Source organism: Micromys minutus (genome assembly GCF_963924665.1).
Source record: "Micromys minutus genome assembly, chromosome: 23".
NCBI lineage: Eukaryota > Metazoa > Chordata > Mammalia > Rodentia > Muridae > Micromys > Micromys minutus.
This window is the reverse complement of record NC_137958.1, coordinates 9,958,446-9,979,050: the sequence shown is the minus strand read 5'-3', so window position 1 is coordinate 9,979,050 and position 20,605 is coordinate 9,958,446. Positions and strand designations below refer to the sequence as shown.

General features: G+C 39.4%; 2 protein-coding genes across 2 annotated transcripts in view; one reads left to right on the top strand and one right to left on the bottom strand.

Moving 5' to 3' along the window:
* KMT2C (lysine methyltransferase 2C) overlaps positions 1–20,605 on the bottom strand; it is a gene marked incomplete at its 5' end in the record, with an annotated part of 192,527 nt that overhangs the window by 160,707 nt on the left and 11,215 nt on the right. The window lies entirely within an intron of this gene.
* Positions 9,677–10,183, top strand: LOC308435510 (large ribosomal subunit protein eL29-like; the record flags this gene model as incomplete). The annotated part of the gene is made up of 1 exon (XM_080936195.1): positions 9,677–10,183. Exon 1 carries the CDS (start codon positions 9,713–9,715, stop codon positions 10,181–10,183), a length of 471 nt encoding a protein of 156 aa, XP_080792321.1. The 5' UTR covers positions 9,677–9,712.

Here is a 20,605-nt window from a genome sequence, read left to right as displayed (position 1 = left end):
CTTTTCCTCATCTAGCCCATTAAAAATCTATGAGTAGATCTTATCTATCATTGAAGCCTTCCAAACATTTAAGATCATTTCTCTCCTTGATCATTGCCCTAACTCTACACTGATTCTCCCAAGATTATTTCAACATTCCTGCTAATCTAACAAGGTTAAAACCCTCCAATAAGTTTTCATAAATTTATAACAAACATCCCAGCTCCTGGGGCTACAGAGATGACTCAAAGGCTAAGAGCATTTGCTGTTCTTCCAGAGGACGCAAGTTCTGTTCCCAGCGCATGTGTCAGGCAGCTAACAACACCTATTACTTCAGCTCCAAAGAATGGTACCCTCTCTGGCCTCTGCAGGCACCAGGGCAAATGTGCTGGACACTCACAGAGACAAGTAAATAAAAATACAAATAAATTGTTGAGAAAAAAATAAACTGCTAATCATGCATGCAGTCATGTGATCAGCTCCCAGGCATGCAGCCATTGTATGATCAGCTCCTCACTGTACAGGCAATCACATACAGCTTATCATTATGCATTATCACTATGATCAGAACCCTATGGACCTCCCAAAGATGACTTCTTATAATGCCCCTATTACAAAATAAAATCTTCTTTTAAGACATGAGTGTCCCCTGAATATAGCATGCCAATTCTGTTCTGTCACTATGATCTTATCAAAATTACTCCCAACTGTGCTGGAGAAATGATTCAGAGAATCAGAACACTTACTGCTTTTGCATAGGACCCAGGTTCCAATCCCAGCACCTACATGGAAGCTCACAACAACTCCATTCCCAGAGGATCCAATAACCTCTTCTGACCTCAGAGGACACCAGGCATGCAGATAGTGCACTTACATACATGCAAGCAAAATATTCATATACATAAAATAATCTAAAGTAAATAAAAATAAACTTTCTCAAAACTACCTGATCCCTCAGAAAAGACAATTCAATGTCATCACAACAGATTTTTCTTAAATCTGACATTTATCAGAATTCAAATGCTGTTAGTGCATTACCACATGTATTTTTGCTCATTGTACCTGAAATTAAATGTGTGTCTTTCAGCACTCAAATATTTTCTCCATAAGGACAGGTGCTAGAACCCCAAGTGTCTAAAATAATCGAGTGGATAAAAGAGCTTACATAAAACACTGTGACCTAAGTTTGATCTCTGGAAGTTGTCTTCTATACACACACACACACACACACACACACACACACACACACACACACACACACGACAATTTTTAATGTATTAAATAAAATATTACAATCCTTGACATAAGTGAGATTCAATCTTGCTTGATTGATCATTTTTTTACATGTGTTGGTGTTTTGCCTACATGTGCACAATGTATATGCACTGCCTGCAGATATCAGGACACAGCCTTGTTTTCCCCTAGAACAGAAGTTATGAGCTGCCATGTGGATTCTGGGAACCAAACCTGGATCCTTTGGGATAGCAGTGAATAAACCATGAGCCTTTTCTCCACAGCCTTCCCTGGATACATTCTGAGAGATATGAGAGATGTTTTGATGGTTAGTGTTCACTGTCATCAACTTGATAGACTCCAGAATCATCTACGAGATGGGCTTTTGGGAATACCAGTGAGGGGTTATACCAGTGATTGTAATAACTGAAGTGGGAAATGTGCCCACTGTGGGTGATACCATTCCCTAGACAAGGAATCCTGGACTCTCTAAAGTATAGAGAGCAAACTGAGCAGCAGGCATGCATTTATCCATCTCTGTTTCCTGATAGTGATACAATGACAGGATACTTCAGTCTCCTGCCTTGATTTCCCCACTAAGATGGAAATTAAATAAACAACTTTCTCCATTAAAGTGATTTAGTCAGGGAATTTTTATCACATCAATGAAACAGTAATTAAAATAGACATTTATGAGCTAAAAATAGAAAGATGCTCAAATAACTGTGAAGTGCAAAAGAAGGTAGAAAGTTAATATATGCTACGTTATCAAGTTAGAATAGAATGAGTATTCGTGCACACATACAAAAAGAATAGGGGATGAGCATTTCATTTTCTAGATTTCTCTCTAGGCTGTTCGAATATTTATAAATAAAATAAAATAGGATATATTTTATTTATAACTCTTTTGTAATACCGCCCCTTATCTCCTATGTGCTATTAGAAAAAAACCATTATGGTAGGTATTCAATTTTTGCTTGTTTTAATGGTGTGAAGCATGGAACCTAGGCCTTCCCCATTCGAGAAAAGTACTGTACCACTGAATTCTACCCTCGGTTTGTTCCCTTCAGAACATCTAAGACTGCTGTTGTCATTTTTATGACCTAACATTCCAAAATGGTGGATAACTATGTTTCTAAAAGTTATTTTTGGTCCAATGCAGTGGGTGCTGAAAGAAAAGTATCTGACTGAAGTAGCAGATCAATGCTGGCATGATGGACTGCACCTGCCATCTCAGCACTCAGGGCAGAGGCAGAGGTCTGTGAACTTACAACAAGCCTGTCTACACAGGGAGTTCCAAATCAGTTAGGACAGCAGAGTGAGACTGCCTCAAAAGACAAAAAAGAGGGAGGGGAGGAGGAGACCAAACATACTTTTTTTTTTTTTTAATAACAAACCATTTCAATAACAACATAAATCAAGAAAATTTATATTTTAAAAAAGTTTTGAGACTATCTCAAAGGGTGGAGGAGCAAAGGAGGAGGCTGGATATTGTAGAACGTAGCATAATCCTCATATGCACAAGACTGAGAGAAAGGAGCTAGCTGCCATCCAAGGTATACAGTGAGTACCAGCACAATGCAAAACCTTATTTCACAAACAAAAAAGAACATCTAGACAATGTTAAGAAATTTCAATTTAACAAAGGTAGAACAAAAGTTATACAGTACACCTGTAAAGCATAGCACTTAGGAGGTAGAGCCCTTAAATAAGGAGTTCTGGGTCACTTTTGACATTTTTAGGCCAGCTTCAGCAACAAGAAACTCTCCTATAAATAAGTGAATAAACACTAAAAGGCTCTCTCAAAGAATCTTAGGCTTTTAGGGACGACACACATCATCCACAAAAGAGTAAAAATCATTGTCATTCATATATATATATGAGAGTAAGTGAGTGAGTGAGTGAGTGTGTGTGTGTGTGTGTGTGTGTGTGTGTGTGTGTGTGTGTGTGTGTGTCAGCCGGATGGTGCTGGGCTCCAGCCTGGTCTACAGAACTAGTTCCAGGTCAGCAGCCACGGCTACACAGAGAAACCCTGTCTCAAACAACAGAAACAACAAAAACACATATAATTTGACTCTGCTATGAACAGTAAAAATGTAAAATTATCCTGCAACTTTAACAGTTAACACAAAAACAAAATTAAAGGACTATAGTTAAGAATATGTTCTTATCAGTATTGTCAAATATAAATGGTAAACCACATCTTTAATCCCAACAGAAGGATTAAATTGGGAAGCAAAGACAAAAGGATCTCTCTGTGAGTTCAAGACCAGTGTGTTCTAAATAGAGGGTACCAGAATGACACATAAAGAAGCCCTGTGTCAAATACACACAGAAACAAAAAACTAATTACAAAATTTTAAAGATTTTTCTGCTTTCTTGGTTATATTCAGCTTTCTCTTTTGTTTCCTCTGATGTATAAAGTAGTTTTTTTAGATAACTGAAGAGGATGGCATCATGTGCTATTTTATTTATTTTATATGTTGATAGATGAGTGTTTTGCCTGGAATATAAGCATGGTGCACATGTGTGCCTGGTGCCTTTGAAGATCAGACAATGACATAGTTCGTAAAAAATAGTGGTTATGAGGTACCATGTGGGTGCTGAGAATAAAGCCTAGGTCCTCTACAAGAGCAACAAATGAGCCATCTCTCCAGCACTGGTCAATATTCAATTAGTGGCAATAAAAAATTTTTTTAAAAGAAAACATTGAAAAACACACTGTAATGTATTTAATTCTGATGACTTTTTAATTATCAATACCATTAAACAAATGAGGGCAACTGTTCACCGGGAGAACAGGTTTATACTCTACCCACAAGCAGTCAATCACCTATGCCTACCAAAGAAATGATCACAACCACTTTCAATCACAAGAACACTTTTCTACTTATAAAACTACACAACTTATCAAATTTGCCACAAAGGATAAAAGACTGGGACTAGTGGATAAGAGTATTCTGCAATGCCTAAGGGCCCCAATATCTATGTAAAAGTCAATCATAGCTCCACATGCCACACCCAAAAATGGCTGGTCAGGGAAATCCACATATGAATGACTCAGAGTGCAATGGCCACAAAGTGTAGCCAAGACAGAAATCTTCCTTCTAGTTCAGTGAAAGACCTTCTCACAAGAAAATGTGTACAGCCACTGAAGAAGGTAGCATCCTACCCTCTAGCCTCTACATGAATGCACATGTACACTAGCACTGCTTATATGCATGCCCATACCGCAATAGATACAAACAAGTATAATGGTATTTAATACTTTTGAACCTAAATGACTTTTTTGTTACTGTTACCATTAAAACACAGCAAATAAAAAGTGATTCAGAGTTCTATTGACTGCCTGCCTGCCTGAGAAAAGATCTCTCCTATTCAGGCTGGACTAGGACTGCAACTATTCCACCCTCAGTCTCCAGAGTGCTGGCTTTAGAATCTCATAGCCATTACTTTTAGTTTAGTATTCTTCTGATATGGCACTAAATGGTTTTTAAAGAATATAACAGGATCCTATAAGTCCTGTTATTTTATATTTTATACAAATTTAGAGTTGAAAACATGTATACAATGTAACTTTGTAGCTGGGCACTGTGGTGCACCATCTTTCATCTCAAAACAAAAGCAGATACTCTGTATCCACTTTGAGAGCTACATACTGACACCCTGTCTCAAATACAAACAAAAGTAACTTAGCAATTACAGTAATGATTTTATACTTGGATTACACTTGTGATAGAAACAACAACAGTAACTTATTTAAGTTTATACAATTTAGAACTAAGGATAGCTCAGTTGCTTCAGCACCTGCTTAACATTCACAAAGCTCTAGGTTCAATCCTCTGTATCCCTTATCTAGGTAAGGGGGTTCTTATCAGAAATCCTAGCACTAAAGACATAGAAACAGGAGGATGAGAAATTCTGTCATCCTTAACTATAACAGCTGTTTAGAAGCCAGACTGTGACACATGGAGCCCTGTGTAAAAGAGAAAGTGTAATGGTTCATATATCCTTGGCCCAGGGAGTGGCACTATTTGGAGGTATAGACTTGTTGGAGTAGGTATGTCACTGTGAGTGTGAGCTTTAAGACCCTGGCTGCCTGGAAACTAGTCTTCCACTAGCAGATGAAGATGCAGAACTCTCAACTGTGCCTGCACCATGCCTATCTGAATACTGCCATGCCTTGATGAACCTCTGAACCTGTAAGTCAGTTCCAATTAAAAGTCCTTTATGAGAATTACCTTGGTCATGATGTTTGTTCAGAGCAGTAAAACCCTAACTAAGACAAGTAGTTACCAGGATGTTAAGATTTTTTGTTTGTTGTTTTTGTTTTTAAAGGCAAACTCTCTCTTATTTTGAAGGCTAGTCTGGAACACACAGGAATCCAGCAGCCTCTGCCTCTAAATCCTGGGATTAAAGAGCCAGAGGCTGAATAGTTACATTTTTAAACAGTCTTGTCAGTGTTTCCAAATCAACAATACATACATAGCATATACAGCATACACTTAGGTATCCTTTAGTTATACTTTCAGGGGAAAAAAAAAATGGCCAAGCTAATTTATGCGTGTTTCAAGGTACAATTTAAAAAAAAAAAAAAAAAAAAAAAAACTGGGGGAGGCAAGGTTGGTTTTTTTGAGATAAGGTTTTTTTTCTGTGTTAGCCCTGGCTGTCCTGAAACTCAATCTGATCTGTAGATCAGGCTGGCCTCAAACTCAAGAGATCCACCTGCCTTCCAAGTACTGGGACTATAGGCATGTACCACCACCACTTCTAAATTCATTTTTGTAAATAACATACTGCAAGGTTGTATACTGTGGAGAAATGTAACTAGTAAGCCTGTAGAAATAGTTCAGTTGTTCAAGTGCTTGTCCAGTGGGGCAGTAATGTGCCCATGATCCCAAGACTGGGAAAGTACAGACAGGAGGATCCCAGAAGCTTGCTGGCCAGCCAGTCCAGCTAAATCACTGAGCTTCAGGTTCAATTCCTGTCTCAAAAATGAGGCAGGGGGCACTAGGAAAAGGATCAGTGAGTAATGTATTTGCCATGCAAGTATGAGGCCCTGAGCAAAAACCTTAAAATCCATGTTAAAGTCAAACACAGCTGTGCACCTAGTAGATGGGAGACAGAATTCCTGGAAGCTCATGGGCCATCTAGCTTAGTTTATTCGGTAGCAAATAACAAATGAAACTCTGTCTGAAACACAGTAGTTGTCTTCTGACCTCCACATAGGGGTAAGCCCATATCTGCACATATACACATGTGTGTATGTCTATATATACATGTGCATATATATACACATATATGTATACACACACAGGCACAACTAATGCCACCTGAGAGCAGGTTAGCATCCCTCTATATTGTCTTACAGTTTTTATTTTAAAAGAGAATATACACGGGGCATGAGAAATTGCTCAGGTTAAGAGAACTTCCTATCATGAGTTTGAGACCAGAATGATCTACATAGCAAGTTCCAGGATAAGGCAAACATTGAGACCCTGTCTTCATACATACATACATACATACATATATACATACATAGTATCTATTGTGTTGGCTTTATAAAAATAAAACAAAAATTAAAGAAACAAACCTTAGGCCTAGGGATAGTTCACTTAATGAACTGCTTATAGCATGAAGCAAAGCCTGGATTTGATCTTCAAAACATGAACCACATACTACATAATGGGGGAACCTATAATCAGCATTTTCCAGAAAGGCTTTCTTAAACTTAAGGTCAGCCCGGCTACAGAGTGACAATCACAAAAAAGAAAAAGTGGGCATGATAGAAGATACCCAAAATCTCAGCGCTAGGGAGATAGAGACAGGAGGCTGGAAAGAACTGTCTTTGCTGTTGTATTTTAAAAGAACCAAATACTTATCAGTAAAAATACTGAAAATCCTTAAGCCTTTGATGATAAAACTCAAATTGATTTTTACAAATGTTTTAATAAACATTTATAAAATGTGTGCTACATTACTATTTATATTCTAAATAGCTATACACCTTATTTTGTTGGCTTTATCTTATGTGTTTGGGCCTTTTCACTTTATGTACTATGTGTACACATTGCCTGTGAAGACATCATATGCCCTGGGACTAGAATTAAAGACAGTTGTGAACCTCCATGTGGGTGCAATCAAGCCCCAGTCCTCTGGAAGAACAGCAAGTGCTCTTGGCTGCTGAGGCATCTCTCCAGCCCCAGAAGTATATATACATATCTCATTCATAACTGGAGTTGTGGGCTGAGCTTACTGATGAATGCCTGTAATCCCAATAGCAATCAAAAGGTTGGTGCATTAAGGTAAAGAACTTTAATGCCAATCTTGGCAAAACAATGAGTTCAAGGCCAGCATGGGATAAGTAAAACCATGTCTCAAAAAAAATTAAATATCAGGAAAGATTAATCACATAGCCCTGCCAATCTAATACCACTCAAGAAGAAAACTTTCAGCATCATCTCCCAGCATAAGGAAGGCTCTCCATTAAATCCTCCAACTTTATCCCCACAGCAGCAGCAGCACAAGAAAAAACAGGCAAGGCTAGGGAGATAGCTCAACAAGATAGCTCAACAATTAAGAAAGAGTACTTGCATATGCAGTCACTGATAGTGGGATGCTAACCCCAGAGGCTCGCACTGCCCCAGAAACAACTCATAGACTGTATGAAGTCCAAGAAATAAAGAAAACAAAATAAAAACAAAAAAATCTTTATACAACAAGAAAACTTTGACTATTTCCATGTTACATTTTGTTTTACATGCACTTTATGCTCATTGTAACTATTAAGTTTTCAATGCATACTATCAAACCTTTAAAAATATCAAGTACTGACTAAAAAATATATTCACACAGTTTTATGTAAAAATTATTTTAAAATCTGAAAAAAGTACTGACAAAAATGTATTATATAATTTTATGCAAAAAATGCTTAAAATCTGTACATTTATCTTTGTTCTGTAAAATAAAGTTGTTAAAATAAATAAATAAATAAACAAACCTTGGGTAAAAAAAAAAAAAAAAAAAGAAAGAGTACTTGCAGTCTTGAGGACCCAAGTTTGATTCTGAGCTCACACAGCTGTCTGTAACTCCAGTTCAAGGGGATCTGGCATCCTCACACAGACATACATGCAGGCACATAAAAATAAATGAGAATTTTAAATATATAAATAAGATGTTTGATAAATAAGTAAACTGTTAAGACCCCTTTTAATCTCTGCATCTAGGAGACAGGCAGGCAGATTCCTGAGTTCAAGGTCAGCCTAAATATCAAGTTTGAAGACAGTAAAGACTACATAGAGAGACATTGTCTCAAAAGAACAAAAATTTTTTAATTTAAATTAAAAAAGTCTCCTTGCAATGCTCTGACAAGTTCTCCTACGGCTATGATAATCTGCATACACAGGCAGGCAGGCAGGCTTGTTGTGCGTGCACACACGCAATAACACACACACACACACACACACACACACACACACACACACACACACACACACACACACACACACACACACACGGAGGAGAGGGAAGGAGGGAGGGAGAGGGGGGGAGATTAGGAGGGAGAAAATAATAATAAGAAAGAGGAGGAGATAGAAGGAAGCTCCATTAAAGAAAGTAGATCCGACAGACAGCAGCCACCTAAAAAAAGTGGAATGGATTTCTCTAAAGCCTAGATCTGGAATCCCACTTCTATAAAGCCAGCAGAGACTGCCTGCTTGGTTAACTCTTTGCTAACCATGTACTTTCCCCTCTACTGTTTAATTCAAAACAAACCAAGAAGTGTAGCTTATGGTTGTATAACATTTAAACTAATGAAGTTTGTCCAAGACATAAACAAAGGAAACAACCACATCTTCCCATCCTCTGGCTTCACCTATTGAGAACTGTACTGAGGTTAACCCTTCAGTCAATCCTTTCCAATTCCCTATTATGAAGTGAGGAAGTATCTTTGATTTGTACCACAAACACCCACTAGGGCTTTACTACTGCAGTGGAAGCTTTTCACTTTAAAAGTCTGAAATGCTATAACTAGCTTTCTCTTCTTCCTCAGATTTATAAGATATTTGTCGTGATAGTTTGGGGAAAAAAGCATACTTTTCCGAGCATATTTTTCAAGCATCTACAATTACAATTATCCTTCTGTTCAATACACAGTTTTTTCCACCTTTCTTATCCATAATGAAGCTGGCCAAATGTTTTATTGCTCCTAGTACTTAGCAAAGCACCACTGCTACCAAGAAAAGAAGGGGGAGGAAAAAGAAAACTGATGTTGTCTGCTTTTGTTGCTCTAATATGTAATAAACTAGCTTAAATTATGAATTAAATATAGTAATTGTGGTCCTTAAGGTACCAAAGAGTTCTTTTAAAATAAAGGAAAGTTTGAATGATTAGGGGTTAGGCTCTGACTTCCCACACATACCAGGTAAAGAATTGTTCTAGGGGTCTTTCTCTTTCTCTTCCGGTCCCAGGCGCTGCGGGAGCAGCGGGTTACCGTGCAGACATGGCCAAGTCCAAGAACCACACCACCCACAACCAGTCCCGCAAATGGCACAGGAATGGCATCAAGAAACCCCGGTCACAAAGATACGAATCTCTTAAGGGGGTTGATCCCAAGTTCCTGAGGAACATGCGTTTTGCCAAGAAGCACAACAAGAAAGGTCTGAAGAAGATGCAGGCCAACAATGCAAAGGCAGTGAGTGCACGCGCAGAGGCCATCAAGGCCCTTGTGAAGCCTCAGGTCATCAAGCCCAAGATGCCAAAGGGCCCCAGCCGCAAACTCAGCCGTTTGGCTTTCATCGCTCACCCCAAGCTTGGGAAGAGGATTCGAAGCTACATGGCCAAGGGTCGTAGGCTCTGCCAACCAAAGCCAATGGTTCAAACCAAGGCAGAGGCCAAAGCTCCAGCTAAGGCCCAGGCTTCGGCTCCAGCTCAGGCTCCCAGAGGTGCCCAGGCCCCTGTAAAGGCTCCATAGAAAAGGCCCCTGCCAAAGTGAAGACAGACGGACAGACTGCCGTGACACACCCACCTACACACTATTGCAGATGACCAGTGTCCTATGCTGTTTTTACAAATAAACTTGAAACAAGAAAAAGAAAAAAAAAAAAAACAAAGAATTGTTCTAGGAACCAGAACCCCGACTCCTACAGACTATCATCATTTTCCACAAAATATTCTCATCTAAAATGTTACAATTATCTCATAAACTCCAAAATAATAAAATCCAAGAGTTACAATTTAAGACAAAACCAAGACAGCAGATTGCTACACAGCCATAACCTGCACTGACAGATTCTATACACAGGCAATAGGCCCAGGATAATCCCAGGCTTTGAATCAGAGGAAAACAACTGCAAAGAACCAACATTTTTATTCTAAAAAATGTCATCCCAAAGCAACATCTACAAAGAACTGGAAATTATTTTAATATGTTCAGGAAACACAATGCAAAGCTGTTTGCTCCTTCTTTCCATGTAACAATCAATCTCAAATAAAAAATAAAATCCTACAAGTTTGAATCCAAAGTTTTTTTTTCCTAGTTAAATAAATTTACACCAGTCATTTAGAACAAGTGCATTACAAGAAGTGTGGGGGGAGTGGCTTGATAAAAATAGAAACTGGTGGTGGAGTGTGGTTGTACATACCTTTAATCCTAGAAAGTGGAAAGAGGGGCAAGTACATCCCTAGGTTCAAAACCAGCCTGGTTCAATGAATCTAGTTATACCTGAGCCATATAGTGACCCCTTCAAAAAACAGAATACAATAAGTATAAACACACATATACTCAGGCTGGAGAGACAGGACAGCTCTTCCAAAACCCACACTGAGTGACTCAACCTCCTGTAACTCCAGTTCCAGGGCATCCAACATCCAATATCCTCTTGTGACCTTCACAGGCACCCAAAATATAACATATTTATATTCTCCCTATATTCTCTGACTGGAGGGAGGGAGTGACAGGGAGAGAGAGAGAGAGAGAGAGAGAGAGAGAGAGAGAGACAGAGACAGAGACAGAGACAGAGACAGAGACAGAGTGTGCATGCGCATGCATACACACACACACACACACACACACACACACACACACTCACACATACTCTTAAACATTTTAGTCCTTTGAAAACTAGGTTTTAATAAAAATAATGCACGTGGGAGCCAGAGATGTGGAAGCTCAGATAAGGAGGCCTGCTATCAAAGCCTGATAAACTTAACCAAGTTCTGTTCCTGGGTCTCACATGGAAGAAAGAACCAAGTCCCTGACCTCCATACAGATACCTAATATACAATTAATAAAAATAAATACTTAAAATACTGTACTGGCAAAAAGCATTTGTATTAATAGACTTCCTCACACAATCACTTTGGATTCATGCCCTTCTCTGCAACACAAATGAAGATGCTGCACAAGGTGTATTCTCTATTCCAGAATCTTGTCAGCAGCAAGATTAATGACTGACTTTCACCACCACCTCACTTCTCACTCATACCATGCATGGCCCCCTTCTCTTCCCGCTCCAATAACCTTGCCTAAAAGTCTAAATATCACCTACAGACAAACATTACAGACATCTTTATGCAAATTAAGTGAAATATTTTGTGGAAGCTTGAGGCTGTACTTGGTTAGCAACTAGAAACAGACAGAGAATTGCAGAAAAGCAGGGCACAGATGCTAGAAGCAATAAATAACATGTTTATCTCTGCGACTCCCCAAACATTTAACTATTTCTTATTAAAAGCATAAAATATAAAAAGTTTGGCCAGTTAGGCAGCTCAACAATTAAAGGCACCTGTTACCAAGCCTAACAACTTGAATTTGATCCCTGAAATCCACATGAAGAAGCAGCTCCACCAAGCTGTCCTTGACCTCTACAAGTCCCCAACACACATAAATTTCAAAAATTAATGGAAGTTAAAAATACATAAATAAATATGTGTATATACGTGTTATAAAAGAACCAAAATTTGGAAAGCCAGACAACTTACGAACTAGAAGAGTAAAGGCAGTCAGACCTTTAAGTTCCAGGCCTGTAAGTATAATGTAAGGTCCCATCTTTGAAAAGTTTAAAATTGTTAAGAAAAAGAATTTCTCAATAAACTAGGAAATTGTATTTAAGTCCATGATGGAAGAGATTAGTCACTAATGTTGTTTTGCTTAACAGACATGTCTATCAATCAAATGTCCCCTAAATATGTATGTATGCTTGTGCACCAAAATTACTGCTGCTTCTAGCTTTCATTGGAGAAAACTTTTTTGCAGTGACAAAGGCAAACTGCAGACTTGTAACTGATCAATGTACAGAGAGGAGAAATGACTACTGAATGTCATAAACAGGACATCTCTATATCACCCCCTCCAAGGCTTAGGGCATATCACCAAAGATGTTCTTAAGTACAGGGAGTAGAGTGTTGTGGGACAATCTTTCAAGCATGACACAGCAGTTGTACTCTTGAACTCACAGCAGCTGTGTTAATTGAGCAAGACCTGCAGAAGACTGAGGCCTGTCAACATCCTGCCATGGAAGCAGAAAAAGCCCATGAGGTACACACTCTTGCCCAATGATCTTTAAAAAACAAAAAAGTGAAAGATGGAACCTATTTGACATCATACTCTTAATAACAGGTAGAGGGGAAAACAGCCTGATCTGGAATAAAATCAGCAAATAATCAGCAAATATTAGGATTGGAAAATACAATGGCCCCTCATAGACATTTGATTAAAAACTCTAGGAATAAGGAAAGTTTAAACAATTTTCCTCAATCTGTCAAGACATTCTTTGCTTTGATTGTTTCCCAACAGCAGCAAAGGGTCAGCAAGCAGTAAGATCACAAGAGACCTGGTAAACACACAGGCCACTGGCAATGTCTGCAGACTCAGCAGCTCCTGCCTGCCCAGGAAGAAAGAGGAGATAAGGAGCTCAACAACAGACAGGTAGGATGGCTCAGCAGGTAAAGCTTTTCAATCCCAGGACCCATGTGATGGGGGGGGGGGGACCTTCTCACAAGGACAAAAAATCAAGTTAAAGAGAGCTAAGCATGATGGCCAATACCTTTAATCCCAGTACACTGGAGGCTGAGGTAGGCAGACCTCTGTGAGTTCAAGGACAGTCTGGACTACACAGAAAGACTCACAAGAAAGAAAGGGAGGGAGGGAGGGAGGTAGAGGGAAGAAGGAAGGGAGGAAAAAGAGAAAGAGAGAGAGAGAGAGAGAGAGAGAATTAAGTGCAGCTAGCTTCAGGAGTAAAGGGTTACTGAAGAGGCTAGTAAGTGGCAATATAGAAAAGACATACATAAAGAAAGAGCAATGTGGTCAAGGGTAAGTGAAGGCAATCCCTAATATAAGCCATGTTGGGGAGAGATCCACGGGCTGCTGGTTCAGTGGTTAAGAGCAGGGCTCACTGTTCTTCCAGAAGATCCTGAATTCAGTTCTTAGCACCCACATAGTAGCTCACAACTGTCTGATGCTGTCTTCTAGTGTACAGATATGCATGCAGACAGAGCACCCATATACATAAAACATACACATTTTAAAACACAAACCAAAGCATATTCAAATCTTTTTAATTCCTAATGATACTACTGAAAATGCAGTCACCATGTAGAAGCTCATGATATGATCATCTTCCTCAGCTGGGGCCTGATTTACTTCAGTGTCTGTTCCAGGTCTCAAAATACTGAACGCACAGCTCTTTAAGTGCATTCATTTAAGTTACTCCTTTAAGCTCTTTTCTTTTTTTCAGGATTTTGTTTATTATCATTGTATATGTGCCTCTATATCACAGCTTGTATATAAAGATCACAGGACAACTTTTTGGAATTGGTTCTTCCTTCCACCTTTATGTGGATTCCAGAAAACATCACACACAAAAGTACCTTTACATAGAATCATTTCAGTAACCTCTGTGTTATTTTCAAGTTGTTATTTTTTTGTAGGGGAAGGGTGAACAGTGTACATATGATGTGTGTATGAGTCCACATGCCATAAGCATGTGTGGTTAGAGAAAACTTCCAGGATCAGTTTGTTCCTTAAACTCATGGGTTTCAAGGATCAATCTCAAATCACCAGGAACAAGCAATTTTATGCAATGAACCATCATCTTACCAGCCCAAAATAAACTATGTGGGGGGTTGTTTTTTATTTTTGTTGGGGTGAGGAGAGTTGAGACAGCATTTCTCTGTCATCTTGGTGACCCTGGAACTCAGTCTGTTAACCGAATGACCTCAAACTCACAGAATCCACCTGCCTCTGCCTCCCAAGGGCTGGGATTAAAGGCATGTGCTACTATGTCTTGCTAAATATATTCTTAATTATATTTAAGGAATTGATGCTTGTGATATTTTACTTAACAATAAATCTCTATTCACTTTCAATATACTTTCCTGGATAAAACAGTAAAAACACTTGTGTAATTCCATCACAAAGTATTTTGAAATAGGATAATACCCATTTTAAAAAAAAAAAATACTGGCTGCTCTTCCAGAAGTCCTGAGTTTGATTCCCAGCAATAATGGGACCTCTTCTGGCATCCAGGTGTACATACAGACAGGCCACTCATATACATAAATAAAATTTTAGCTGGGCAGTGGTGGCACATGTCTTTAGTCCCTACACTTGGAAGGTAGAAGCAGACAGATCTCTGAGTTCAAGGCCAGCCTGGTCTACAGAGTAAGTTCCAGGACAGCCAGGGCTACACAGAGAAACCATGTCTTGAAAAACCAAAACATTCAAACAAACAAATGCCTTCCTTTGAACATTTGTTGAGTGCTTTCCTAGGGGGAAAAATATTTCCTAAAATTCTCCTCTAGAACTCAGCTCTTAGGAAAAACAATCTACAACACCTGTATATCCAAGATGGACCTCCTTCAGAACACTTTGATTATAGTGGAAATTTACTTATCCAGTGGGCTATGAAGACCTTCAAAGTTCTGAATATGCTTGGAGTAGAGGTCACTGACCTCTCTCTCTCCCTTAAACCATAGAAAACTTGGATATCTATATTTACACATTCTTACTTTGAAAGAGATGAATAGAGAAACCTGTAACCCCTGAAAACATTAGGAGCCACATTTAAGTAACACAAACTATGGTAATAAAATTCAAATCAAGCAATTTTCTTCTATACCTGCTGCTCTACTCTGGCTTAGCTAATACTAATAAACAGATGAATTGCTTACTAAGTACTACCACAGTTCCAACCTATGACAGGTGCTACTAACATTCTACTTAGCAGATGAAACAACCACAGCAAAAGAAGTCATTTGGCCAAGATCAACACAGAACATCTGTCTGAAAAATGCTCAACTTCTCAAATTGAAATGTGGTCTTCTGTTTGTATATACACTTTCTACTTCTATTAACTATACGTTTTTCTACTTAATGCTCACCTGAATAAGAAAGAGAAAAATCAAGTGATTTTATAGCCAAAGACCCACAGGCACAGTGGCTAAACTTTGTGATCCCAGAACACACTAAACTCCATACCAATCTGAGTATAGTAAGACACTAGTAAAACCTAAGTTTTTAATTCATTTGGTGCTTTTAATCTCACTCTCGATCTTCCCCTCTCTGGCAGGAGGGGGGAGTGGCAACAAAGCAGGTTTTCTTCTTGTAGCCCTGGCTATCCTGAAACTGGTTCTGAAAACCAGGCTGGCCTCAAATCTAGAGAGATCCTCCTGCCTCTGCTTCCTGAGTGCTAGGATTAAAGGCATGAGCCAATACCACCCATCTTACATTTTTTTTTAAATGAAACAGTCTAGTCTGTCAACTACAAATACACAAAACTAAACTAATTTTGTTGTTGAAGCTGCCATCTTTGAAGTGATAGGGATTAAACACAGGGCCTTGCACATGCTTGACACTCTACCACTAAGCTAAAGACCCAAGACATTATATAAAAACAACAAAAACAAAACAACAGGAATTCAGCTTGGGATTTCTCCTGCCCCAACCCTGCTTCATATGAAGACTAAACCTACCTACAATCTTATCAAATACTCTATCATTGACCTATCTCCTCAGTCCCTTAAAACAAAAAACCTCCTTAATCTGAGGTAGGGTCTCACTAAGTTGTCCAAGCTGGTCTTGAACTCATTGTGCAGTGCAAGCTAGTTTTGAACTTGGGAGCCAGATGGTGGTGGCACACACCTTTAATCCAAGCACTGGGGAGCAAAGGCAGGTTTGAGTTTGAAGCCAACCAGAGTTTCAGGACAGCCAGGGCTACAAAGAGAAACCCTGTCTCAAGAAACAAACAAACTCCTAGATTGGCTTGGGGCTTTTAAAATTAAATATGTAATAAGTATGCTGATGGCATGATCCTACGTGACAGCAATCCCGACAAATCTACAAAACTAACAGCATTAAGTGGGTTTTAGTAAAATAAAAGAAGCAAGATCCATAAACAAACAACTGTAATTTCTATACACTGGCAATAGTTTAAAGACAATTGTTAAAAAAGAATTAAGAAGCTGAGTGTGGTGACACACTTTAACCCCAGTGCTCCAGAGGTAGAGACTGGTGGAAACCAGCCTGAGACCAGGTTAGTCACTACCACAATAAACTCCAAGGCAACCAGAGCTATGTAGAGAGACCTTGTCTCAAGAAAATAGAGAAGGGTGAGCTGGGTGGTTAAGAGCACTGGCTACTCTTTCAGAGGACTAGGGTTTGATCCCCAGCACCTACAAGTGCAGCACAGACAGCTCACAACAACTGTCTGTGACACCAGGCCCAAAAAAAGCCCTCTTCTTGCCTCTACAAGAATCAAGCATGGTACAGACATACAGGCATGGAAAATACTCATACATACGAAATAAAACCATTTTTTAAAATAATACAAGAAGAAGGAAGAAAGTGAGGAAGAGGAGGAGGAAGAGGAGAAAGAAAAAAAAAATAACACACATTGAAGATCAGCCCAGTAGTGTGTACCCCTTTAGTTAGAACCCAGTGCCTTCAAATCCAGCCAGGGTTACACTGTGACCCAAAACAGGAAAAAAAAAAAAAAAAAATAAAAAAATAAAACTATTTTTTTCTTTTTGTTTTGCTTTTCAACACAGGGTTTCACTGTGTAGTTCTGGCTGTTCTGGAACTCTCACTGTAGACCAAGCTAGGCTGGCCTCAAGCTCAGAGATCCAGGAAAAGGGGCATAATTTTCTCCCAATGATAAACTACCCATACTCAAAAACAGACCTCTCACACACACCTGTGCAAGCAAGCGACTACTTTTTGTGACCACAAGACATGAAAGCAGGAAAAGTATTTAAGAAGGTGAGTAAGAACCGGGAATGAGAAAAGGGAAAGAGGATGAAACTAACTAGAATTCATTTATATGCAAGTAGGAAGCTGCTAAAGGAAAGAAAAGAAAGCAACAACAGACATTACTTTGATAGGCTTTTTTTTCCTGTGCTAGACTCAAACCAAGCCCTTCATACCTGCTAAGCAAAGACTGGTCTTTCAGTATTAATAACCAAGCAACAGAATCACTAGTTATGGCTTTACTGCACCTGCCAAGATGATTTTTCTATCAGGTATGTTTCTCCTGTTTAACATCCTCAATGACTCAATATTGCCCATGGTTTAAAAAAAAAAAAAAAAAAGGAAAGCCCTAATTCCCCAATTTGATCTCTTCCTCCTCCTCCTTTAACTGTAAGACTAGGTCTGACAATTCTGCCATAAGTGATTAAGCATCAAATGACGTGACTTCCAGAAAACGATGCAAGTGCCTATCAAATACCAGCCACATACCAGTTTCTCATTTCCACACACACCAGTTACCTAAGACTTCAGAGATCCAGGTATGGTGGGTCATGCCTGTAGTCCTAGCATACTAAAGATTGAGGTAGAATTTCATCAAGTTCAAAGCTAGGCTGAGCTACAATGAGAAACCTTTTTCCTTTTCTTTCTACCTTTCTATTGATTCTCATAAATTTCACATCATGTACCCCAATCCCACTCATCTCCCCTTCCTCCATTCCTGACCTCCATCCACCCTTGCAACCTCCTCCCAGCAATATAGGACAAAAGATAAAAAATGAAAATCTTGCCATGGAAGCTGTGATGTGTCACATTTTTTAATTTGCAAATGCTCACTGCAATGAGTCTAGAGTGTAGCAGAAGTCAGAGGCCTAGAACCAGATTGATGACTCCTCTCAGATATCCTGCTGTTGCCCTGGGTCATGGAGATCTTTCAGTTTTTTGAATCTGCAAGGTACCATCACAAGCTTCAGCAGTTCATAGATGGAGTAGACACTGGGGTGGGCCAACTCAAAGACCTGGATCTGGGCCTGGGTAATAGCTGAATTGTTCAGACCGCCAGGCCAACTCCCTTGCCTGAAGCTGGCAAGGGACAAGACAAACTCTCCCATGCCATGCCAATGCCACCAAGACCAGCTCTACCAAACTCCACAGGCAGAAGTGAATGAGACCTTTTCTTAAAAAACAATAGGAAAGAGGATAGAAGAACTCCCAGAAATGGTGTATACCGGTGTTTGGGAAGCAGAGGCAGGTAGATCTCTGTATAGAGGTCAGCCTGGTTTACAGAAAGTTCCAGGATGGCCAGGGCTACACAGAGAAACCCTGTCTCAAAAAAAAAAAAAAAAAAAAAAGGCAAAACAAAAAATCATTAACAGGGCTAGTGTCATTCTGCATTAGCTGGCAGTGCATTTTCAGTATAAGGAAGGACAGGTATTTTGTCTTATGCTGGCTGACCTCTTCAGTATATAAGTGCTTCTTAGTTAACTTTGCCCAGTATCTTCCCAGATAACAAAGAAGAAGTAAACTCGGCTAATAGTAACATATTTCTTCAGGAACATAAAATTAGGAAAAACAGAAAACAAGATTTACCTTATTTATTCTAAGCCCTGCCTGGCCTAGGGTCATGATCAGAATGTCCTGATCTCACAGCAATCCTCCTCCCACCTTGGCCTACAGATGCTGGCATTACAGACCAGTGGCACACACTTGGAAAAAAATTAAGTCACCTATAATTTCACTGTAATACACAGCAAAAATATTTAACTCTTCCACATGTCAGGGGAGCTGAATAACAACAATATTCAATAATCTCAATAATAGAGTCAAAACCTTAGGCTGGAGAGCTGGCTCAGTGGTTAAGAGCACTGTCTGCTCTTCCAGAAGTCTTGAGTTCAATTCCCAGCAATCACATGGTGGCTCCCAACCATCTATAATGTGATCCAGTACCCTCCCTCTTCTATCATGAAGGCATACATGCAAACAGAGTGCTCATATACATAAATAAAGCTATTAAAAAAAAAAAAAAAACCTTCAAAACCCAGGTTTGCAAGATGTCTCCATAGGTAAAGGCATTTGCTATCAAGTGTCTGACCCGAGTCTGATATGTGGGACCCACATGGTAGAGAGAGAACCAATACCCACAAGTTTTCCTCAGTCATACCACACTCATGCTGTAGCACATATATCCGAACACATACACAATAAATAAAATTGCTGGGCAGTGGTGGTGCACTCCTTTAATCCCAGCACTTGGGAGGCAGAGGCAAGGAGCATCTGGGACTTCAAGGCATGGTCTACAGTGTGAGTTCCAGGCCAGCCAGGGGTACACATATATAAATGTGTTTTGTTTTGTTTTTTAATTACAACCCTGGCTTCCCTTACAGCTACATTGTCAATAAGACAACTATGACTATATTCCAATTAAATGTTCAAGCTTAAACATTGGGTGCCTTTAAAATATTTTTCCTAATTTATTATGTCAATATTTACTTGCATGTGTGTATGCTTATTACATGCATGCCTAGTACTCCTAAAGGTCAGAGGAGAGCACCAGATACCATGGAGCTGGAGTTATGGATGGTTATAAGTCACCATGTGATGGATAGAAATCTAATTTGGGTCCTCTGCAATAATTAGTGCTGTTAACTTAGACAAACACACATGTACAGGGTAATAATGATCTGTGGTCTCCTCCACTCTTCTTCATGGGACACAGATGTAATGGGGCTCTAGTGGACATCGTGGAATTTTAAAGCAAAAGCCATACCCTAGAAGCACAAAGGAGGGTCTCCAGTAGAGTGACTGTGCCATGCAAAGGCACTATACACTAACTTAGCTCCTATCCTGCAGAATTCGATGTGAAGGAAACATCGTACTAGTTCAAGTCTCTCATGTTTTAAAGTTTCTATCTCAAGTGGGAGGAATGGACTGAAGGAGAGATGAAAATGATGGTATACATCTTTTTCCCCACCCCCAAAGATTTATTTATTTACAGTCAGTACACTGTTGCTGTCCTCAGACACACCAGAAGAGGGCACCAGATGCCATTACAAATGATTGTGAGCCACCATGTGGTTGCTGGGAATTGAACTCAGGACCTCTGAAAGAGCAGTCAGTGCTCTTAACCCCTGAGCCATCTCTCCAGATGGTACA